We start from the raw sequence: 26,152 nt of genomic DNA on the forward strand, positions 1-26,152 counted from the left end.
CTTAGCTAGAAAGTCAGAATTCCAACTTTATATCTTGCAGTTTGAGAAATAAATTCAGAATTTTGAGAAATAAAGACGCAATTGTGTGACAAAGTCAGAATTCTGAGATAAAAGGTTGCAATTTTGAGAAAGTCAGAATATAAAATAGATATAAAATCACAATTGCAAATTAGAAAGTCCGAATTCTGTAATATAAAATTACAATTGCAAGAAAGAAAGTCAGAATTCTAAGATATAAAATCACAATTATGAGTTAGAAAGTCAGAATTCTGAAAAACAAAGATAAAATTGTGTGATATAAAGACAGAAATCCGAGATAAGTGTCAATTCTGAGCTAGAAAGTCAGAATTCGCAAGTTGAGAAATAGTTGTGATTTTAACATCCCACAATTGTTACTTTATTTTTCAAATTGCAAGATATTGAGTAAGAATTCTGAGAAATATCAATTCTAAGCTAGAAAATAAAAATTTTAACTTTATATTAATTTGAGAAATAAAGTTAGAATTTTGAGAAATACAGTTGTGTGATACAAAGTCTGAGATAAAAGGTTGCAATTTTGAGAAAGTCAGAATTCTGAGATATAAAATCGCAATTTAAAGTTAGAAATTCTGAATTCTGAAATATGAAATCACAATTGCACGATAAAAACTTGGGTAACACTTTATTTTGGTAACACGTAACTTACCAAAAGTTTAATAAATGTTTAGGATTTGTTGCATATCTACTAATACATTGTTGAACATCTGTTGAAGATTTGTTGCATATCTACTACTACTTTGATGAACATTTGTTGAAAATTTGTTGCATATCTACAGAAACATTGTTGAATATATACAACGTAAATGTTGAGGATTTGTTGCATATCTACTAATACTCTGATGAATGAGTCATCATTCTGAGATGAGTCACAATTACACTATATAAACTCACTGTTGCAAGAGTCAAAATTCTGAGAAATGACAGATGTGAGTTAGAAAGTCAGAATTCTGAAAAATGAAGTTGCAATTGCACAATTTAATTTGCAATTGCGAGAAAAAAAAAATCACAATTCTGAATTTTCAAGTCACAATTCCAAGTTATAAAGTCAAAATTTGGTATATTGTCACAATTGCACAATATAGACTGACAATAGAATATAGACAATATATTCTGAAATAATAAGTTGCAATTGCAAGTTATAAAGTCAGAATCGCATATATTTCACATTTCCAAAATTAGTAGGGAGCATTTGAACCTAATAATAATATGACATAAATTAAACATCAGCATATGACAATGATTTTTGGAGGACACTGAAAACTAAAGTGTTGATTGTTGAATCTTTGCTTTGACATTGCAAAAATATATTAAAAAGATGATAGATTATTTTTAAAAGATGCTAAAAAGTATAAACAAATAATGTCATGATATTACTATATTTTTGATTAATTTGACAAATTTTAGAGTACATAAAAGTCATCTTCAATAATAGTAACAAAATAGCTGAAAGATTGCAACGTTTGGACCAGTACTGTACAAAACTGACCTCAGATCAGTGTCAAGTAGATAGTCAACTGTTATCATTATAATATCCAATGGCCAACAGTAGGATTAATCATGTATTTGATATGGACTGAAAAACATTTGATTTCTGTAACCGTTTCTCAGCGGACGCATTTCTAAAGGCAGCAGTCAGTATTTTGCCAGAAGTCCCGCGCAGCATCAGCATTGAGGGTAAACAGCGATCCTCAGAATCCTTTCTGCTAGACTTCATCAACAACTTCCTCTCCACACTGCTCGTAGTGCCGGTAATATCCATTAACACTTCCTAAAGTGTATTTTTTTGCCATATCTAAACTTTTCTATGTGTGTTATTTTCCTGTAGGATCATCCGGAGCAGGGTGTGCTGTATCTGGTGCGAGGACTTTTAAATATGGTTCAGGATTACACCTGGGAAGACAACAGTGATGCCAAAGTCCGTGTCTACATCAGCGCTTTACCATTACTAGCAGCAATGAGCCAAGAGAGCTACCTCTACACCATTCCTAAAGGTGAACGAATGCAGAGAGGTTTTCTAATAATTATCGCAGCTCAATGTCTTTTGTTGACATTTGTGTTGCTGTTGCAGTGGATTCAAATGAAACTCTGTATGGAGGAGATCCCAAGTTCATCGCAGAGATCAACAAGCTGTGTGAGACTCTGATCGGGCAGGTTCTGGATCATTTAAAGAGTCTGGGTCGAGACGAGGTCAGATACATCATTTATTTTTCATTACTCAACGTTAGACAGCAAAATAGTAAAACTTGTTAGGTTTTACATCCAATTAGTTTCAAAGATTTGGAAATATAACAAGCACTGAACATCTTACAACAAATGTAATAAAAAGGAACAAACAAAAAAGATTTTTTGAAAATTATGATTTGAAATAAACTTAAGAACATAAATATTGGTTTTGTAAATTCACAGGTGTAACATAAACTTAAAGTATGTATTTTTTAAATGTTTGATTTTTATATTTGACAAATTTTAGCATATTAGTTTAATATTATTAAATATAGTTATTACTCGTTAACGCAAATTTCTAATCAGCCAATCATATGACAGCAACTTAATGCATTTAGGCATGTAGACATGTTCAAGCCAATCTGCTGGAGTTCAAACTGAGCATCAGAATGGGGAAGAAAGGTGATTTAAGTGACTTTGAAGGTGGCAAGGTTGTTAGTGCCAGACGGGCTGCTCTGAGTATTTCAGAAACTGCTGATCTGCTGGAATTATTATGCACAACCATCTCTAGGGTTTACAGAGAATAGTCTGAAAAAAAGAAAATGCCCAGTGAGCGGCAGTTCTGTGGGTGCAAATGCCTTGTTGATGCCAAACCTCAGAGGAGAATGGCCAGACTGGTTCGAGCTGATAGAAAGACAGTAACTCAAATAACCACTTGTTGCAACTGAGGAATGCAGAAGAGCATCTCTGAACGCACAACATGTCAAACCTTGAGGCGGATGGGCTACAGCAGCAGATCTCGGGGTGCCACTCCTGTCAGCTAAGAACAAGAAACAGGCTACAATTCACACTGGCTCAAAAAAACTGGACAGTAGAAGATTGGAAAAACATCACCTGGTCTGATGAGTCTTGATTTCTGCTGCTTCATTCGGATGGTAGGGTCAGAATTGGGCATCAACAACATGAAAGCATGTATCCATCCTGCCTTGTATCAACGGTCCAGGCTGCTGGTGGTGGTGTACTAGTGTGGGGGATATTTTCTTGGCACACTTAGACACTTGGCACAGTACCAATTGAGCATGTTGTCAACGCCAAAGCCTACCTGAGTATTGTTGCTGACCATGTCCATCCCTTAATGACCACAGTGTACCCATCTTCTGATGGCTATTTCAAGCAAGATAACATGTCATAAAGCACGAATAATGGTTTCTTGAACATGACAACGAGTTCACTGTACTCAAATAAAAATCCAATAGAGCACCTTTGGGATGTGGTGGAACAGAAAATTTGCATCATGGAAGGGTAGCTGACAAATCAGCATGATGTTATCACGTAACTCTGGACCAAAATCTCTTGAGTAACATTTCCAGTACCTTTATGCCACAAAGAATTAAGACTGAAGGCAAAAGGGAGTTCAACCCTGTAGGGTAAGCCTAATAAAATGGCCAGTAAGTGTTTTTATACATTATGTACTAAAAGCGATCAAAGTGTAACATTGATATAAGACACACAAATAATAATTTATAATTTAATATAATTTATTGGTATATTATTCATAAAATATTAAGGTTTCATTTCTGTTCATTTTTCATTATTGTTTTTTTTTTTTTTAAATGATTAAAATATATTTTTATACATACTGAGTTTTATTTGTTGTTGTTCATTTTATTATCAGCATATTAGTTTTCAGCAGAAATCCATCATGATTTTCTACAAAATACAGTAGCACCATCATCGCCAGTATCACCAGTGCTTAGTCTGCTTGTACTGGTATGTTTTAATAGACACTAAAATTCCCAATGTGTTAAATTTAAATTTTAAAGATTTATTTGGAAGAAAAAAAGGTGAAATCTAATGGTGTAAATAATTTAAGTAGTTATCCATTATAATATTTATCTAAGCTTTATTTAGTAATTCAGAGCAAAATGTATATATTTAACAAGCCACAATGTTGTTAATTACTCTTAATTTGACTTTTTGGTGCATTTGTATGTATCTTTCACCAGTTAAATCCATTTCATTGTGCACTGTGATTTTACATTTACATTTACATTTAGTCATTTAGCAGACGCTTTTATCCAAAGCGACTTACAAATGAGGACAAGGAAGCAATTAACACAACTATAAGAGCAACAATGAATAAGTGCTATAGGCAAGTTTCAGGTCTGTAAAGTCTAAGAAGGATAGTATTAGTTTTTTTTTTTTTGGGGTACAGTTAGTGTGATATCCAGAGAGGCAATTGCAGATTAGGAAGTGAAGACTAAATAGTTGAGTTTTTAGTCGTTTCTTGAAGACAGCGAGTGACTCTGCCGTTCTGATGCAGTTAGGGAGTTCATTCCACCAACTGGGCAGATTGAGCGTGAGCGAAAGTGATTTCTTCCCTCTTTGGGATGGAACCACGAGGTGATGTTCATTCACAGAACGCAAGTTTCTGTAGGGCACATAGATCTGCAGAAGTGAGAGCAGATAAGGAGCAAGGCCAGAAGTCGCTTTGTAGGCAAACATCGGAGCTTTGAATTTGATTCGAGCAGCAACTGGCAGCCTGTGCAAACGGACTAGCAGCGGAGTGACATGTGCTCGTTTAGGTTCATTGAAAACCACTCGTGCTGCTGCGTTCTGGAGCAGCTGAAGAGGCTTGATAGAGTTAGCTGGAAGCCCAGCTAGTAGAGAGTTGCAGTAATCCAGTGATTGACCACAACTGCTCAGTCATCATATTACTGGATTTTTCTTTTGTAAGATGCAGGTGCCACATTTAAAGTGCCCAAATACTGTTTGGGGCCATTTTATGTCAGAATAATCAAACATAACGGTCATATTATGATGATTGTTCATCATTTTGTGTAGCTGTATGTGTAATGGCTCATTGCTTTGTGTGCTTTAGGAAGTGCGCAGGCAGGGCAGTCTGGCTTTCTCTTTGTTTGGCTGTCTATTGGCTCATGGGGATCTGCGGAACAACAAACTCAACCAGCTGGCTGTCAACCTGTGGAACCTCAGCCACAAACACGGCATCTGTGACACGCGTACATCCGTAAGTCCAGCACACACATAATGCAAACCAATTCTCATCCTGGCCATCCTAAATATTACTGGAAATAATTAGCGTGTCCTAATTGTTTAACGTTTCTCGTAAAACTTTTAAGTATCAAGTAGGTCCTATATTTGATTTTGACTTTAATTCATAGCTATTAGTAAAGTATGTTCTATATACTGTAGTATGAATGGAATTCGCACGTACTATTCACCCATTTGTCATTATCACATGACCATGAGGAACAGGGTTGAGCATTAATGGGTAGTATTACACTGCACATATTACACAATTACAAATATAATTGTTTGTTAGAATTTTTGTTTAACTTGTAACACAGATTTCTTCATGTAAACAACATACCCACAATAAACCATCAAGATCCTGGCTTGACAGCCATAATTATTACAGAAATTAAAACACAGGCATGTTAATGCCATTTGAATGTCAAAAACAATCAATGCCAATAAAGAAAAAAATTATTTCCAAGTTGGATTCTAAGTGGACTACAAAAAAATGCCAAAATACAGGCATTGCAGATATGGAAATGGAAAATTATAATAATAACAAACTATTAAATGCAAACAATTGCACTTATTGTAAAGTTGTATTGCTGAGTTGAGAACAATAATTATAAAGTAGAAACAATTGTGCTCAGTCCCCCTTTACATTCATCCAGTTGCTAAGACAGTCCAGTCCAGACATCCAAAGTCTCCCAGAAGTTGCGGGAGTATCCCGCAAATGCACAGAGACTCCCGGATGTCTGCAAATATATGATAATCTCCTGGAAGTTGCGCGTCTCCCGCCCAGTCCTTAAATACGTTCACACCCCTTTCTACCGCATCCCTCCTAGCTCATCAGGTATATCACGTGCAACTCACCCCCACCACTCTTCAGGTACATCTCGCGCGCACACGCCCCTACTCAGATACATCGCTCACTTAACCCCTGACACAGACACACACACACACACACACACAGACAGACACACACACAACACGCCGGAGCGACTCCCTTCAGATTCAACTTGCATGATCGCTCTAAATAGCCTGGTGATGCGACATTAATTGTTTTATACTGAAACTTGCCTTCAAAAAGTGCTTCCTTGGTCTTATCTATATTTCTTTGCATGTTGAACACGTCCACAACAGGAAGTAAAAAAAACCTGCAACTGCGTTAATTGCGGTAATTTTTTTAACGTGTAAATATTTCTAATTAAGCGCATGCGTTAACGCACTAATTTTTGACAGCACTAATATACACACACACACACACACACACACACACACACACAAACACATACATACATACATTTCATAATTATACTTTTGTCACTTCTGTGTATATATTGTATGTGTATATGTGTTTGATGTGTATGATGTGTTGTGTATATTATGTGTATGACTTAACTGTGGACAGCAAAATAAGAATTTCATTGTACAGGGAAACTTGTTTCCTTACTGTGCTCATGACAATAAACAAATTGAATTGAATTAAATTATTAAGCTGTACTTACTTTGAATTATATCAGCTTTGCATGACAGTACAAAAAAATTAAAATAAACTGCGCTTATGCAAGGTGTTTTTAAAGCAGGTTCTCTCTTCTGGCTGCCATTATCTGTCTCGCACAATAGTTTTTTTTCTTCTTTTTTTTGAAAGTATTGAAAGTCTTTTGTTATTTATGCTAATTATAATACTTATAAGAACATTAATATAATACTTCATCTCCAATATGGTTCAAAATTAAAAATGTGCAGGAAAAAGGTACTCAATATTAGGTATTTTGCTTCACAAAATTAGTACAGTACATACCTGGGGATAGTATTTAGCTTTGGCATTTAGTGTCAGATCTATGTTAAACTCTCTTTCTGTGTTCTAATGCAGGTCCGGACTCTGGAACACATCAAACATCAGGCGCAGCAGACTGACATGAGCCATTTCTCTGACATGACAGCGCGTCTGTCACTGCAGTCCCGAGCCTGATGCTACCAGAGATGCTCACATTCCACTGACAGGCTGGCAGAAAAACTCAGATGTCAACTAACTCAGCTACATGACATTCACATCAAGTATTATTAAATGGTTACTAAAACTAACCCATAGTTTAGCGTTCATCTAAACTACTAACTTCTGTGACAAAATAAAAGACTTTATCTATTAAAAACTCTCATTATTTCCTTATGATCTTTGCACTTGTTTTACGGAAGTCCTAAGTGGCCATGCGTTAAATTTTTTTCTTCTCTCTTTTCTTGAGATTACAACGTTTTATTTATCTCATGATCTTGATATAACAATCGTTTCCTCGTGATCTCAACATAAAAAAAGTTGTAACGTCGTGATCACGAGAAAATTAAGTCATGATCTCGACATAACAAAAGATGTTATAAGAAAAGTTATGTTGTGATCACAGCATTACAAAAAGATCTGTTTATTATGACTTTCGTACGTTAAGTACCAAGCAAACGCATACGAAGGTTAACGTATCATGGATGAATGCATTGGCTTTTATTTTGACCAGGAACTGACTCAACTATGCCTTTCAGTGATTTACAAGTTCCATATCAGCATCCGACACTTGAGAAGGAGGCTTTCGGCTCTCCACCTTTATCGTCGAAGATATAGCGACCCTATGGTCAGTTTATTGACAGAGAGATTCGCTATTTAAACAATGTGACGCAAAACATGAAAATTAGAGTTTCACTGGTCTGAAAATTGCGACAAATCGAATCAAACACGTTGCACCTTATTGCGCCGGCCCTTAGTTTTTTGTAGAAACATACAGTGTAATAAAACTGACGTAATATGAAGAATTACTATTTTCTAGGCCAATATTTTTAGGAACTATACTCATTCTGGCTTAGTATTCAATAAACTCTTTTGCTGTACCATGATATTACGCAGCGCATGAGAACGGGGTGTTATCAGAAGGTGCTGTGACATAAGAGACAGTTATGATCAAATCTGATTCAATTCATTATGCTAAGCTAAGCTAAAAGTGACCCCGCCAGACTAAGAAATCGTCTGAATGGATCCAAAAATGGCTCAAATCAATAGTCTAACTCTAGGATACTTGGATACTTTTTCAACAACAGTGAAAGAAATGCTAACATCTCTGCTTGTAATATTTCAATTAAATTTTGTCATTACCTTTGCAGGCCTACACTAAACAAATGGGCTTTAACATTTAAGTTAAAGACAAAAGGGTACAAAGCAAGCAAAAATGAGTTAAATGAGACTCGTGAATTCAAAAGCAACTCCAAATGGTACATATTATAGAGAACACATTTTACAGTTCATTTATAAAATGTAGGTCGAAGTGTCTATTTAAAAACATTTAAAAATTACTAATCTATGCCAGAGTCTTTTTTTTAAACCTAACTGCTAATAAATATACTTAAAATTTGACTGAAATGTTCCAATACAGGAATAAATCAACAGTTTTAGCCTGCACATCAGACTTACACAGCTAATAGCTTAGATTTAAGGTACCATTTATTCTAACCTTTACAGGAGTGGCTGTTTTGACATGGGCTGGATCTGGCACATCTGGGCCCATGTTGAAATCAGCATTTATGCAGGTGATTGTGCCTCCTTCTACTTTTTGTACACTGACTGTTGCTCCTAAAAGAGTGTTATTGCTGTTGAACAGGCACTAAAGTTTTCCACACACAGCGTTTCTGTAAAGAAAGGAAGTATAAATCAGGGTTCTTGCATCTTATCCACTGCTAAAAAACTTGAAAAGCTTTTTTTTAAAGAAACTTCCAGGTGCGTTTTTAAACTTTTCCAGTATTTTACAATATTAAACATGTGCATATATATGTCATCACATTATATCTGATGCTGTTTGTTACAGTATTTTATACTATATTCCAGTAGTACTATATTCCAAGAAAACATTTTGATGGTACAGTACGTTTGAACCAAGTCCAACATTGTCACTAACTATTTTAAATGAAATTTACTCAGATCTTAAATTTGTCATCAATCAATCAATGTCAATCAATCAATCTTTAAACAATTGATAATTTTTTACCTACTTAGAAAGTTTTCAGTTTCAAGCACTTTAACCAAAATCTATGCACTTGTGCAAACTTTGAAAACCACTACACTAAAATGCAAGCATTTGTAAGGATTTTAAGCATCCATACGAACCCTGATCAATTCACCTTAACATTTTGTAAGAGGAAACACTGAATGCTTCACTAGCGAGAAAACAGTTAAACAGCGCAAGGATAAAGAATGAGCTTCCTCCATTCAGCCTCTTCACTTTCGCTTTATTTTACTTTTTCATATTTAGCTAAACATTGTAGATCCTCATAACATGCCAATAATAAAGTGAAATGATATAAAATAAAATGAACGATTTTAAATTCTCACCTCGTCTTTCACCCATCTTCACCATGAACAGCCTCAAACTCCAACATAAAGGAAAATAAAGAATAAATAAATAAAAATAATAATAAAATGGAAAATTAAAAGAGCACAAATTAAACCAAAAAATACAAAAGCACAATAAAAGAACTGTCCTGAGAAATAATTGAACTTTTTTTGACAAAAGAGAAACTGTTCAAAGATAATATCCTCCGATCTCCTTCTGCAATAAAAGTCTCCTGTCAGAAATCCTCCGGGATCTTAAACAATCACAGAATTGCACCTAATTACTCTCCAAAAGTCTCTTAATTACCCTCGTCACTTAACCAACAACGTGAGAATGTCAAATCATACAGGAGATGAGGGCTCTCCATCTTGACCCTTTGGGGGAGAGAAGAGAAAAAGGTAATCAAGCTTTATTAGTGACATACTGTACATAAAGTGGGCTCATAATCCTCCTTTATTTCCTCCCATTTTTATTACAGATCATTCATGACACAAAGTAGGGCCACGTTTCATGAAGGTTGCGTGGCACACCCCCATCAAAAAGATGCCATGCCAGTTTTTGTGGTGACTTTGTACTGAGATGAATGTGGGCACACTTTAGAACTTTAGAATATTTTTTTTTAAATACAGTTGGGTGAATTACTGTAGGCTAGGTATTTTTCTTCAATATTTATGTACTGTATAATGGAAATATGGGTAAACTCTGACCTGTAGTAAGGCAGTCTGGCCTCTGGGAATCTTTAGGGTGAGAAAATTACAGATGGCTAAATTAGCATAAATATTTTCTAAAGTTCTTTTAATGGAAATATTGGGAAAATCTCTCCTTTAGTAAGTCAGTTTAGTCCCTAGGAATCTGAGCACACTACCGAATGAGAAGCTTGCATCTAGGTGAAATACTGTAAATATTTTTCCTATATATATGTGTGATGTATACATAAATGAAGTGGAAAATGTGAGAAAATAACATTTAAGTGCTTTAGCTGATGTGTATGCTTATGACATGAGATATCACCTATTACTGCTTTGTTTGTACCGTACAGTTAAAGGTATAGTGGACTTGTTACCTGTATTGAATCAGTCTGGCCTCTAACGATTTACTGGAATGTTCTAGAAAAGCTTTTCTCTTCTTTGCGCTACTGTGCGTTTTGGTTCTGTCGATGTAACTCGCAGATGATCCCTAAAACTGCGTGCGCGAATGTCCGGTAAATATCAAACCTAAACCTAAATTTACCGAGCTAATTAACCTAACGTTATACATGAAATAAAACAATCACAAATCTGTATCTTATAAAAAAAAAAACAGGTCAAATGCACATAATGGATTCTCAAGAGGAAGCAGTCAAAGCCAGTTTCAGTTTATTTGCTGTTAAATACGAAGGGTAGAGTGTTTCACAGGCACACGCAAAGCTTGAAGGTAAACAAACAACGGCTTATCATAAGCATCTCATCGATGATTATTTACACAGTTGGCATTAAGAAGAACATATAAACGTGACCTGACTATCTTCTAGCAGCTAAATGTGTCTGGAAAAATATTCAAAGGCTTTTATTCTCACAAACCGCGCGGACGTAAATGCGTCTGACTGTTGTGATTGGCTTAAGCAGACGTTTCACGTCAGCACGTTCTAGACGTGCACGCGCTTATTACGGCAATCTTCCATCTGCATTCACACAGCGCAGCATTCCGGCAAATTAAGAAGTATTTTTCTAAATTTGCGGACTTCCCCTCCGCTACAGTCCCCAGGTTTCCTGAGCAGAACATGCGAGGAACTAGAGACGCATTTATTTTGAACTGTGTTCAAAACTGACTGGAACTAGCTGTGCATTTTCACCAATGGATTTCAACGAAAATAATGCACACCCTCCAGCCAATCAGAATCAGACCATGGAATTAAAAATAAACAAATCACACACTCAGCACAGATCAGCTTCAGCCTCGATGACATCATCGACGCTCAGAGTTCCATTTAGAATTCTTACAACTCGGTGCGTTTTGAGATGAGAAACCAGAGCTGCTGGAAAGAGTGGAAAATGTCGAGTTTACAGCTTCAGGAGAAGATTTCTGCAGCATCTTTTGGTTTTCAGGAAGAAGAGACCATCACATTCGCAGAAGGAATCAACAACAAGTAATTGCACAAGCCACAAAACACAAAATAGTTATATGAGTTAAAGGCTTAAATCAGGGGCGGTTCAAGACCATTTTTAGTGTGTAATGTTAAATTCAGCTGATCTAAGACCACATATTAAACTATTCACATTTATTTTAACAAATGTTCATTTTAAAGGTTTAAACAAAACACCCACAAGATCTTAATTATAGTCGTGATCTCGCACATTTCTTTTCAAGCAGTATTATAATCTCTGACACAAAAACAATCAAAAATAAGTGCTAAGATAACTGTTGATGGTTCAGATATGAAAGCTGATTATGCTAATGGTTGATATAACTGTTTGAAGCAATTTGATGTTTGTTCTTTTATGGGAATACATGTTAAGCCAAAAGGTGGAGTAAAATACGAATTATGTTCTAAAATATGTGCCTTATACCAAAAGCTTAAAGCTGAGACTCTCATTTTCAGTTAACTTCTTAGTTTTGTAAAAAATTAACCATTTGAACAAAAATTACACATTAGCGAAGTCTTTATTAGATCATTTTCAGAGGATCACATGCTTATGATTGACCTTGGCTGGTCTCATATTAACAATCACTTGATTTATTACTCAGATAAATTCAAACACACAAATAAAGATTGCAAAATTAATTTCTTAAAAATTGCAAATTTATTTTGCAATAACTTCTTTAAATTTTAACAAATGATCCGATTCTGCACTATATGGGACCCGCTGTCAGTTCACCCCAGGTAAAAACCTAGAGTTAGGATTAGGGTGTGTCCTGTAAGGTAGTGGTGGGTGGGACACAGGGCACATCCTAAGTTCCAAAAAATATGCAAAATACTTTAAAAGTCTTTTTGCTTTACTATGAAATAAAGTAAAACGTGGCCGGTTGGCCTTTATGTCTAATTGGTTCCTAGCTCAGGTGAAACACTCTGGGTGGAACTGACCAGTTACGGGCCCATTGCTCAGTCTATTATAGTGTGGATTCAAAGATCTTGCATCAGTCAATCAACTATTTTATAACACCTTATTACAACCGATGGCTGCCCAATATACTTTACAACATTAAAACAAAATTACACATTAGCGAAGTCTTTATTAGATCATTTTCAAAGGATCACATGCTTATGATTGACCATGGCTGGTCTCATATTAACAATCACTTGATTTATTACTCAGATAAATTCAAACACACAAATAAAGATTGCAAAATTAATTTCTTAAAAATTGCAAATTTATTTAGCAATAACTTCTTTAAATTTTACCAAATGATCCGATTCTTCACTATATGGGACCCGCTGTCAGTTCACCCCAGGTAAAAACCTAGAGTTAGGATTAGGGTGTGTCCTGTAAGGTAGTGGTGGGTGGGACACAGGGCACATCCTAAGTTCCAAAAAATATGCAAAATACTTTAAAAGTCTTTTTGCTTTACTATGAAATAAAGTAAAACGTGGCTGGTTGGCCTTTATGTCTAATTGGTTCCTAGCTCGGGTGAAACACTCTGGGTGGAACTGACCAGTTACGGGCCCATTGCTCAGTCTATTATAGTGTGGATTCAAAGATCTTGCATCAGTCAATCAACTATTTTATAACACCTTATTACAACCGATGGCTGCCCAATGTACTTTACAACATTAAAACAAAATTACACATTAGCGAAGTCTTTATTAGATCATTTTCAGAGGATCACATGCTTATGATTGACCATGGCTGGTCTCATATTAACAATCACTTGATTTATTACTCAGATAAATTCAAACACACAAATAAAGATTGCAAAATTAATTTCTTAAAAAGTGCAAATTTATTTTGCAATAACTTCTTTAAATTTTAACAAATGATCCGATTCTGCACTATATGGGACCCGCTGTCAGTTCACCCCAGGTAAAAACCTAGAGTTAGGATTAGGGTGTGTCCTGTAAGGTAGTGGTGGGTGGGACACAGGGCACATCCTAAGTTCCAAAAAATATGCAAAATACTTTAAAAGTCTTTTTGCTTTACTATAAAATAAAGTAAAATGTGGCCGGTTGGCCTTTATGTCTAATTGGTTCCTAGCTCGGGTGAAACACTCTGGGTGGAACTGACCAGTTACGGGCCCATTGCTCAGTCTGTTATAGTGTGGATTCAGAGATCTTGCATCAGTCAATCAACTATTTTATAACACCTTATTACAACCGATGGCTGCCCAATATACTTTACAACATTAAAACAAAATTACACATTAGCGAAGTCTTTATTAGATCATTTTCAGAGGATCACATGCTTATGATTGACCATGGCTGGTCTCATATTAACAATCACTCGATTTATTACTCAGATAAATTCAAACACACAAATAAAGATTGCAAAATTAATTTCTTAAAAATTGCAAATTTATTTAGCAATAACTTCTTTAAATTTTACCAAATGATCCGATTCTGCACTATATGGGACCCGCTGTCAGTTCACCCCAGGTAAAAACCTAGAGTTAGGATTAGGGTGTGTCCTGTAAGGTAGTGGTGGGTGGGACACAGGGCACATCCTAAGTTCCAAAAAATATGCAAAATACTTTAAAAGTCTTTTTGCTTTACTATGAAATAAAGTAAAACGTGGCTGGTTGGCCTTTATGTCTAATTGGTTCCTAGCTCAGGTGAAACACTCTGGGTGGAACTGACCAGTTACGGGCCCATTGCTCAGTCTGTTATAGTGTGGATTCAAAGATCTTGCATCAGTCAATCAACTATTTTATAACACCTTATTACAACCGATGGCTGCCCAATATACTTTACAACATTAAAACAAAATTAAACATTAGCGAAGTCTTTATTAGATCATTTTCAGAGGATCACATGCTTATGATTGACCATGGCTGGTCTCATATTAACAATCACTTGATTTATTACTCAGATAAATTCAAACACACAAATAAAGATTGCAAAATTAATTTCTTAAAAAGTGCAAATTTATTTTGCAATAACTTCTTTAAATTTTAACAAATGATCCGATTCTGCACTATATGGGACCCGCTGTCAGTTCACCCCAGGTAAAAACCTAGAGTTAGGATTAAGGTGTGTCCTGTAAGGTAGTGGTGGGTGGGACACAGGGCACATCCTAAGTTCCAAAAAATATGCAAAATACTTTAAAAGTCTTTTTGCTTTACTATGAAATAAAGTAAAACGTGGCCGGTTGGCCTTTATGTCTAATTGGTTCCTAGCTCGGGTGAAACACTCTGGGTGGAACTGACCAGTTACGGGCCCATTGCTCAGTCTATTATAGTGTGGATTCAGAGATCTTGCATCAGTCAATCAACTATTTTATAACACCTTATTACAACCGATGGCTGCCCAATATACTTTACAACATTAAAACAAAATTACACATTAGCGAAGTCTTTATTAGATCATTTTCAGAGGATCACATGCTTATGATTGACCATGGCTGGTCTCATATTAACAATCACTCGATTTATTACTCAGATAAATTCAAACACACAAATAAAGATTGCAAAATTAATTTCTTAAAAATTGCAAATTTATTTAGCAATAACTTCTTTAAATTTTACCAAATGATCCGATTCTGCACTATATGGGACCCGCTGTCAGTTCACCCCAGGTAAAAACCTAGAGTTAGGATTAGGGTGTGTCCTGTAAGGTAGTGGTGGGTGGGACACAGGGCACATCCTAAGTTCCAAAAAATATGCAAAATACTTTAAAAGTCTTTTTGCTTTACTATGAAATAAAGTAAAACGTGGCTAGTTGGCCTTTATGTCTAATTGGTTCCTAGCTCGGGTGAAACACTCTGGGTGGAACTGACCAGTTACGGGCCCATTGCTCAGTCTGTTATAGTGTGGATTCAGAGATCTTGCATCAGTCAATCAACTATTTTATAACACCTTATTACAACCGATGGCTGCCCAATATACTTTACAACATTAAAACAAAATTAAACATTAGCGAAGTCTTTATTAGATCATTTTCAGAGGATCACATGCTTATGATTGACCATGGCTGGTCTCATATTAACAATCACTTGATTTATTACTCAGATAAATTCAAACACACAAATAAAGATTGCAAAATTAATTTCTTAAAAAGTGCAAATTTATTTTGCAATAACTTCTTTAAATTTTACCAAATGATCCGATTCTGCACTATATGGGACCCGCTGTCAGTTCACCCCAGGTAAAAACCTAGAGTTAGGATTAGGGTGTGTCCTGTAAGGTAGTGGTGGGTGGGACACAGGGCACATCCTAAGTTCCAAAAAATATGCAAAATACTTAAAAAGTCTTTTTGCTTTACTATGAAATAAAGTAAAACGTGGCCGGTTGGCCTTTATGTCTAATTGGTTCCTAGCTCGGGTGAAACACTCTGGGTGGAACTGACCAGTTACGGGCCCATTGCTCAGTCTGTTATAGTGTGGATTCAGAGATCTTGCATCAGTCAATCAACTATTTTATAACACCTTATTACAACCGATGGCTGCCCAATATACTTTACAACATTAAAACAAAATTACACATTAGCGAAGTCTTTATTAGATCATTTTCAGAGGATCACATGCTCATGATTGACCATGGCTGGTCTCATATTAACAATCACTCGATTTATTACTCAGATAAATTCAAACACACAAATAAAGATTGCAAAATTAATTTCTTAAAAATTGCAAATTTATTTAGCAATAACTTCTTTAAATTTTACCAAATGATCCGATTCTGCACTATATGGGACCCGCTGTCAGTTCACCCCAGGTAAAAACCTAGAGTTAGGATTAGGGTGTGTCCTGTAAGGTAGTGGTGGGTGGGACACAGGGCACATCCTAAGTTCCAAAAAATATGCAAAATACTTAAAAAGTCTTTTTGCTTTACTATGAAATAAAGTAAAACGTGGCCGGTTGGCCTTTATGTCTAATTGGTTCCTAGCTCAGGTGAAACACTCTGGGTGGAACTGACCAGTTACGGGCCCATTGCTCAGTCTGTTATAGTGTGGATTCAGAGATCTTGCATCAGTCAATCAACTATTTTATAACACCTTATTACAACCGATGGCTGCTCAATATACTTTACAACATTAAAACAAAATTACACATTAGCGAAGTCTTTATTAGATCATTTTCAGAGAATCACATGCTTATGATTGACCATGGCTGGTCTCATATTAACAATCACTTGATTTATTACTCAGATAAATTCAAACACACAAATAAAGATTGCAAAATTAATTTCTTAAAAAGTGCAAATTTATTTAGCAATAACTTCTTTAAATTTTACCAAATGATCCGATTCTGCACTATATGGGACCCGCTGTCAGTTCACCCCAGGTAAAAACCTAGAGTTAGGATTAGGGTGTGTCCTGTAAGGTAGTGGTGGGTGGGACACAGGGCACATCCTAAGTTCCAAAAAATATGCAAAATACTTTAAAAGTCTTTTTGCTTTACTATGAAATAAAGTAAAACGTGGCCGGTTGGCCTTTATGTCTAATTGGTTCCTAGCTCGGGTGAAACACTCTGGGTGGAACTGACCAGTTACGGGCCCATTGCTCAGTCTGTTATAGTGTGGATTCAGAGATCTTGCATCAGTCAATCAACTATTTTATAACACCTTATTACAACCGATGGCTGCCCAATATACTTTACAACATTAAAACAAAATTACACATTAGCGAAGTCTTTATTAGATCATTTTCAGAGGATCACATGCTCATGATTGACCATGGCTGGTCTCATATTAACAATCACTTGATTTATTACTCAGATAAATTCAAACACACAAATAAAGATTGCAAAATTAATTTCTTAAAAAGTGCAAATTTATTTTGCAATAACTTCTTTAAATTTTAACAAATGATCCGATTCTGCACTATATGGGACCCGCTGTCAGTTCACCCCAGGTAAAAACCTAGAGTTAGGATTAGGGTGTGTCCTGTAAGGTAGTGGTGGGTGGGACACAGGGCACATCCTAAGTTCCAAAAAATATGCAAAATACTTTAAAAGTCTTTTTGCTTTACTATGAAATAAAGTAAAACGTGGCTAGTTGGCCTTTATGTCTAATTGGTTCCTAGCTCGGGTGAAACACTCTGGGTGGAACTGACCAGTTACGGGCCCATTGCTCAGTCTGTTATAGTGTGGATTCAAAGATCTTGCATCAGTCAATCAACTATTTTATAACACCTTATTACAACCGATGGCTGCCCAATGTACTTTACAACATTAAAACAAAATTACACATTAGCGAAGTCTTTATTAGATCATTTTCAGAGGATCACATGCTTATGATTGACCATGGCTGGTCTCATATTAACAATCACTTGATTTATTACTCAGATAAATTCAAACACACAAATAAAGATTGCAAAATTAATTTCTTAAAAAGTGCAAATTTATTTTGCAATAACTTCTTTAAATTTTAACAAATGATCCGATTCTGCACTATATGGGACCCGCTGTCAGTTCACCCCAGGTAAAAACCTAGAGTTAGGATTAGGGTGTGTCCTGTAAGGTAGTGGTGGGTGGGACACAGGGCACATCCTAAGTTCCAAAAAATATGCAAAATACTTAAAAAGTCTTTTTGCTTTACTATGAAATAAAGTAAAACGTGGCCGGTTGGCCTTTATGTCTAATTGGTTCCTAGCTCAGGTGAAACACTCTGGGTGGAACTGACCAGTTACGGGCCCATTGCTCAGTCTGTTATAGTGTGGATTCAGAGATCTTGCATCAGTCAATCAACTATTTTATAACACCTTATTACAACCGATGGCTGCCCAATGTACTTTACTGCATTAAGACAAAATTACTAGGGGATTAGGGGAGTTCTTGAGACTTATCTGAGCTCAGGATGCCCTTTCTCTAGACTAAACAAGAGGGAGCCCCGGGCTCGAGGACCCTCAGGGCTGCCTCCCAACTCTTGAAAACATTGAAGATGATAAGAACAAGATCTAAAAAACAAAATCAGCATTAAAACAAAATTACACATTAGCGAAGTATTTATTAGATCATTTTCAGAGGATCACATGCTTATGATTGACCATGGCTGGTCTCGTATTATTAATCACATGATTTATTACTTAGATGAATTCAAACACAAATAAAGACACAATCTAAACGAGTGTTATTAAATCAACAGAACAATAAAACAGCATTTTGCATTATTGAATTGTCAAAATCCTGACTGGACAACTATCAATGTTTGATGAGGACAATGTTGTTGCGCAATTGAGTTGTATTTTTGTATTTTGTAATTTATTTTGCAATAACTTCTTTGAATTTAATTGAATTGTCCGCTTCTGGAATATATGGGACTGGCTGTCTCTTCACCCCAGGTAAAAACCTAGAGTTAGGATTAGGGTGTGTCCTGTAAGGTAGTGGTGGGTGGGACACAGGGCAGATCCTTAATTGTAAAAAAAAAAAAGGAAAATACTTTTAAAGTGTTTTGTTTTACTATGAAACATATTAAAACATGTGGCTGATTGACTTTTATGTCTAATTGGTTCCTAGCTAGGGTGAAAAACTGGGTGGCACTGATCAGCTACGGGCTTATAGGACAGTCTGTTATAGTGTGTGTAGCGCGTAATGTGTTTTAGCGTGTCACACTATAATACAGTTCGATATGGGCCGCTGACCTGAAGCAAGGAACGACTACTGGAGAGAGGATAACAAAGTAGCAGGTAAGTGAATAATCAACACAAGCAATCTTTTGTGTGTTTAACCAAAAATTGTATTTTAAAAAGGGCAGAAATAATAATAAAATGTTCACATTAAGTAGATAAATTGCATATATTAATTAATGTATAATTTGTTTATTATATATTAATAAGACTCCTACTAACACTTGGTTTCTTTCAGGTTAAACAGTGGAAACATCAAACTCAACTCGGATAATACACTCTTTTTTCACTCAGTTTCATCAATTTTGTGTGAAAATAAATAAACCAAAACAAATAAATTACAAAACTCTCAAAATAAATGATAAAATAAATAAAACAATTCAATAAATGCAAAACAACAAACTGAATTCAGTAAAAAAAGAAAACAATTTGAAGTTCTGTTCAGTTTAAAACACTTCAAATCTCACTTAACTCTGTCAATGGATCAATTAAAAAAGATCTTAGTTCAACTTCAGTTGATTCAGTTCACTCATGTTTGTTAATGACTCGGTTCAAATGATCTTAGTTCAACTTCAGTTGATTCAGTTTACTCAGGTTTGTTAATGACTCTGTTCAAATGAACCTTGTTTGGATTCAGTTTAATTCAGTATGGGTGAATCGACTCAGTCCACGCAAGTTCAATTCAGTGAACCGTTGTTCACTGAGAGTCAGTTCAAGCTTGGAAAAAAGAAGAGTCCTTTACGACAAAAAATCCAAAAAGGAAAAAACTTGATCTCACATCCAATCTAACACTCACAGATCCATGGGCGGTTCGCCATTTGCAAGTTAAACTGAACCTCTCCTCCTTGAGCCTCTGCCTCGTCCCAGCTCCAATTTGGCGATGGCTGCTCAGTGTCACTCAATTGCAGTCTTTCAGCTGTATTAGTTGGATTTTATTGACTAAATCTACTTTAAGGTTTCTAACTTAACTCTCACTCTCTCAGTTCAATCTCTCTCTGTTCCAATCCAGAAGCGCACTGCCGTTTTTCATGAGCGCGCTTGATTTAACTCCACCCGTTTCTCTTAAAGGGGCCATCACTAATTTTTGTCAGTGATCAACTTTCACTCTCTTGCTTTCATTTATGTATTTTTTTCATATCTTCTTGTGTCTATTAATAGCCTGGGTTACATTCTCCCCGCCTTGAATTTATGCAGGTCCCGCTGCATCTTTTAGGTTGCGAAATCACAGCAGGAGAGTAGCCTGAATACATGTCCAAAGATGCATCTTCGAGAGAATTGAGCTCTTCAAAAGACAATGTGAAGGCACTGCTAAGTCCTTGTAACAGTGATTGAATGACTAGGGAAAGGGGATTTCCCAGCTTGGGGTACTGCAGCCTCCTCGGCTGTTCTGTGTGGCTCTGTGAACGTCTTAAGACATTCTGGGAGTCTTGTTCAGGCTCTGTCGTGTTGTTTTGAAAACTCAAGCCAGTAGTTTCATTAAAGGGTAAGACATCATCTCTCTTGCTCTCTATGTCATGATTCACATACAAAAGCTTGTCTGAATCTTGTCTCTGCAACTCATGTCTCACAGGTGGGTTACTCTCAGTATCATCAGAGTCATTTTCAGTCATATCTTCTCTATCAACATTGACCAACAGACTTTCTCCTTTAGCATCCACAGGGTCAGGTAAGTGATTGTCTTCTCCAGGTTCTTCCAGCAGACTTTCCTCCCTAACATCAGGTAAGTCAGGTAATCCACTGTCCCTTCGAGACACCACTGGAATAGGAAGCCCAGCATCAGTACTAACTGCATTCAGTGTTTCAGGAGAAACATCTAGCCTCACTTCATCTCTTGACTGCTCCACAGGTTTGGGTCTGGAGAGGATTCTGCTTTCAACACTCTGCAAGTGCCCAGGTAGGTAGTAATCAGAGGGCTCATCTTCACACTCAGAATTCTCAGTTTCATTATCTGATACTCTTTTATCAGCACTAGAACGAGTTTTAGGTCTACGAGTTTTTCCTTGCACAACTGGGTCCTCAATTCTGCCTCGTAGAAATCTACAGGGCAGCAGCAAGTCACGGTGTAATGTGTGTTGTGGCCCGTCCCTACCCTCAGCTCAAACTGTATAGACTGGCAAGTCCTCCACTTTCTTGATTACAACAAACTATTTTCTCCCACTTATGTGCTAGTTTATGTTTTTTTGTGGGTATTGCAACGGCATATCGGGTGAAATGATCGGTGATCACCAAGATGTCTTTTGTATTTCTTCAGTCAGCCTCTAGTGACAGAAAATCCATGCAGACTAACTGGAGAGGTCTGCTCGTCATAATATTCACCAAGGGGGCCGCTCTCGCAGGTGGGTCTTACGTCTCACACAGCGTTCGCAAGTCTTTATTTTTTTCTCCACAGATGTTACCATCTTTGGCCAATAAAACCACGACCTGGTGAGGTCCAGTGTTCTGTCCATACCTAGATGTCCCATGTCATCGTGCAGAGCTGTCAGAGCCATCTCCCTGAGGTTTATTGGTAGGGCCAACTGTTATGAAACTTTCTCTTGATCCTGTCTACTTCTGTACAGCAATCCATTTTTAAGTTCCAATCTGCTCCACTCTTTCATCCATAAAGCTCTTTCTACAGAATCCATTCTACCTAACGGTCTTGTCCTGGACTCCAGATGTTCAATGACCACCCTAAGGTCTGGATCTGCTCTCTGATGTTCCCTCATTTTTTCTTCAGATAGACGGAGAAGGGTCTGAAGGCCATGAGCGTCTCCCTGTCAGAAACACTGAGGTGCAGCATTGATGTGATGAGACAGTGATCAACTACAGCAGGCTGAAAGCTTAAAGGGTCAGAATAATCTTGGTTCATGTACACTTGATTTCTCTCACAGAGAGCTTTTACTCTCTGTGAGAGTAAAAGATCCAATGATGTTGACATGACCATTGAGGACTACTTTGCTCCCAGCTGGCAGAACTTCAGGTATGTCTCCTTTCAGCTTTACTTGACCCAGAACACTTGCAGTGGCTCTGCGGCGTCGTACCTCCAGGAGTCTTATTACAGCTTGATAACCGTGATAATTAGATTTAAGCTTATATACAGCTCCTCGTACACAATCTGCATACAAGACATCCAGAGTGTTGGTCCCAATCAGAATTTAAGGTGTATGTGTCAGATCTGGAACTACAAGAGCCAATGTTTGGACTTCTGCCTCGTTTCCTAGAAACTCTTGGGGAAATCTTAAAGTCAATTTAACATATCCCAGGTAGGGAACTGTTTGTCCATTTGCCCCCTCGACCTCTAGCAGATTGTTTAGCGGTTACATGGGGTATTGTGAGAGATGCTTATCCTAGAAAGACAGAGGGATTGTTGTAACCTGGGAGCAATTCTAACTTATGCAGTACATTTCGTTCCCACTAGTCCAACTGGCAAACTGAGAGGATGTCTGGCATTTACACCTTTATTAAGTGCATGACGAGGCTTAGGGCTTTGTCTGTTCCTTTCAGTCTCTGTTCGCCCTATGACAGAGACTGACTTCAGTTTAAAAGCTGAGCAGTGGGTCTGTTCTGTGAATCCCACTCCGCCTGCTTTTCTCTCAGCTTATGTCTCTTGTTTTCAACTAAAGATGAATTTGGGGGATTTTCACACTGAACAGCGAGATGTTTGTCTTCCCCACAACGAAAACAGTACCAGGGTCAGGGACGGCTGGTCTTTGCATCATCTTGTTTTTGCCTCTCAATTCCCTTTCGGTCAACATTCTTGACGTAATGCTCTCTTGATCTGTCTTCTTAAAGAGTTCTCATACTGGCTTCTCCAAACTCCAGAAGTATTAACTTGAGCTTTGAGTTCGGCTATCTGTCCCTTCAACTCGTTGAGTTCACCTGCCCCTGCTCTCTGTTCTCTCATCTCTTGATTAGCTGCAGTTTTCATGGCTGCAATCTGGCTTTGAAGGGCTGCAATTTCTTTTTTCAGTTCTCCTACTTCAGATAGTCCAGAACAGTGCACAGTACTTTTCTGTTTACAAGTCTTCTGCTTTACGGTGTCATGGGCTTAGGCATTGATATCATCCTCTTCTGATGGGCTGCAGCTGTAAACATACTGTTGGTACGTTGCTGCTCTCTGTTTTAGCGAAGCTGATGGGTGTTTATTCAAGCCCAAGTGTTTCCTCATTCTCTCTTCCTTTGACATCAGTCTATCCTCAGCTGTGAGGATAAGTATAGCCAGCTCCGCAAAAGAAGGTGGATTTGATTTATTTTTCTCAAGCTGCAAGTCTCCAATTAGGGCGTTATCCCAGCAACCACGGCAAAATTGCCTCAACAAGCAGCGACTTAGTTCACTTTCTGCTACACCTTTACGTCTGGTGGTGGCACTCAGAATGACATGCAGTCTGTGGAGATATGCTGATGACTTCTCACCTGGGTTCTGTAAGGTGCTAATGAATTTGGCCAATAATTCATCCCCATCCTCCACAAAACCATAGAGAGATTCTAGCAGCTGAAGGCACTCTGGTGAAGCATTCAAGTTCACATGTTTGATAATGTCTGAGGCTGGTGGTAACAGGATGTCAAGTATCTTAAGTGTCTTGTTTGACTCTGGAAGGGACTGATCACCTAATATGTAATCGACGCTTGCTCTCCAGGTGTCAAAATCAGGTTCGTTGTTTAGACGAGGGCTCCTCACTGAGAAAGCTTTTAAGCGAAATGCAGTGTTGTGCAGAGGCACAGGATCACTAGACCTCACAATGTGTTCCATTACAAGTTTCTGGACGCCTGGAGGGTGCATTGCAGACAAAGGTAGCTTCACAGATACAGTATCAGAACTATCGTCAGCATCTTCCAAACATTGGGGCGGTATGACACGCATGCTCACCTTGGCTGGGTTTTCTGTTTCAATATTCAGCACAAAAGGCAACTTTTGGACTTTGGATCGTGGGGGAGTGCTGATTGAATGGGTCAAGAGGCTTGTTTCTTAGCTCAGTTCCAGGTGACATATCATGCAAGGATTTTTTCCACCCACCTTTAACTACTGTTGAAGCTCATCTTGTAGGTGTTCTACATTGACACTAGCTGTATCTAGCATTTTCTCCACATTTTCAGCAGAGCTGCTGGTGGCAGGGGAGTAGATGCTGTTCAGGGAGCGCACATGAAAAAAGGCAGTTGAGGCTCAAGGTTGCTCATAGCAGAACTGTGCGAAAACTCTATTATGGCATTATGGTGGAATTCAGACTGGGGGTCGTCGATTAGAACATTACGTTTTATAGGGCCAAATCTCAGTAGATACATTTCAAGAATTTGATCTGACTCAGTTAGTGTTATACCACTAATTAATTGGTAATTGGTAGTGGTAATTAATACCACTAATTCGCATTTTCTACGTTAAAGTTTTCACGCTCAATGAAATCCATGTTTCTTTAATTTTACTGTCTATTTGAATGATTATTCTCTTCAGCAACTGCTACGCCCCCTCTCCTGGCTGGCTCGCCAAGTTGTAGCACGTAACGTGTTTTAGCGTGTCACACTATTATAAAGTTCGATATGGGCCGATGACCAGAACCAACAAACGACTACTGGAGAGAGGATAACAACGTAGCAGGTAAGTGAATAATCAACACAAGCACTCTTTTGTGTGTTTAACCAAAAATTTAATTTTAAAAAGGGCAAAAATAATAATAAAATGTTCACATTAAGCAGATGAAATGCATATATTAATTAATGTATAAATTGTGTATTATATATTAATAAGACTTCTACTAACACTTGTTTTTTTTTTCAGGTAAAACATTTTAAACATCAAACTCAACTCGGATAATACACTCTTTTTTCCCCAAATAAAATAATAAACAGGAAAACTCAGTTTCGTCAATTATGTGTGAAAATAAATAAACCAAAACAAATAAATTACAAAACTCTCAAAATAAATGATAAAATAAATAAAACAATTCAATAAATGCAAAACAACAAACTGAATTCAGTAAAAAAAGAATACAATTTGAAGTTCTGTTCAGTTTAAAACACTTCAAATCTCACTTAACTCTGTCAATGACTTAATTCAAATAGATCTTAGTTCAACTTCAGTTGATTCAGTTCACTCAGGTTTGTTAATGACTCGGTTGAAATGAACCTTGTTCAGATTCAGTTCGAATGGGTGAATCGACTCCGTTCACTCAGTCCACGCAAGTTCAATTCAGTGAACTGAGAGTCAGTTCAAGCTCGGAAAAAAAGAAGAGTCCTTTACGAGAAAAAATCCAAAAAAGGGAAGAAACAGAGAAAAGTGTGTATTTGTTCAAAGGGAAAGAATATAGGAACTTTCCTACCAGTTCGTTGCTCTCACATCCAATCTAACACTCACAGATCCATGGGCGGCTCACCATTTGCACGTTAAACTGAACTAAGTGCAAAACTTGATCCAGATAGGTATCTGCATAGATCAGGACTTTCACATTCACTCAGGAAAAGGATAGAAGAAAGGGAAAAAAACGCAGCCAAGGCGATAATTCAACAAAAATCCAAACGAAAAACAAATCTGTGGTGGTCCGTGAGATCACAACAGCTCTCCTCCTTGAGCCTCTGCCTCGTCCCAGCTCCAATCTGGTGATGGCTGCTCAATGTCACTCAATTGCAGTCTTTCAGCTGTATTAGTTGGATTTTATTGACTAAATCTACTTTAAGGTTTCTAACTTAACTCTCACTCTCTCAGTTCAATCTCTCTCTGTTCCAATCCAGACGCGCACTGCCGTTTTTCATGAGCGTGCTTGATTTTACTCCACCCATTTCTCTTAAAGGGGCCATCACTAATTTTTGTCAGCGATCAACTTTCACTCTCTTGCTTTCATTTATGTATTTTTTTCATATCTTCTTGTGTCTATTAATGGGT

At 37.1% G+C, this 26,152-nt stretch overlaps 2 protein-coding genes and 1 long non-coding RNA gene across 5 annotated transcripts in view; 2 read left to right on the forward strand and 1 right to left on the reverse strand.

Moving 5' to 3' along the window:
• Positions 1-7,398, forward strand: part of vps35l (VPS35 endosomal protein sorting factor like) — a 30,747-nt gene extending 23,349 nt beyond the window's left edge. For 2 of the 3 annotated variants that reach the window (XM_087275198.1, XM_087275197.1), the window contains exons 26-30: positions 1,648-1,787; positions 1,865-2,030; positions 2,108-2,226; positions 5,084-5,230; positions 7,115-7,394. In XM_087275198.1, coding sequence (XP_087131324.1) covers positions 1,648-1,787; positions 1,865-2,030; positions 2,108-2,226; positions 5,084-5,230; positions 7,115-7,213 — 671 coding nt within the window. In that variant the 3' untranslated portion in view covers positions 7,214-7,394. 3 annotated transcript variants of the gene reach the window in all.
• get4 (guided entry of tail-anchored proteins factor 4) overlaps positions 1-26,152 on the reverse strand; it is a 707,996-nt gene that overhangs the window by 486,821 nt on the left and 195,023 nt on the right. The window lies entirely within an intron of this gene.
• Positions 10,783-20,455, forward strand: LOC147841297 (uncharacterized). The gene is made up of 3 exons (XR_015503903.1): positions 10,783-11,733; positions 19,193-19,362; positions 19,541-20,455. It is a non-coding gene; the product is annotated as an uncharacterized LOC147841297 (long non-coding RNA).

The sequence above is a fragment of the Danio rerio genome, chromosome 12, assembly GCF_052040795.2.
Source record: "Danio rerio strain M-AB ecotype USA chromosome 12, GRCz13ab, whole genome shotgun sequence".
NCBI lineage: Eukaryota > Metazoa > Chordata > Actinopteri > Cypriniformes > Danionidae > Danio > Danio rerio.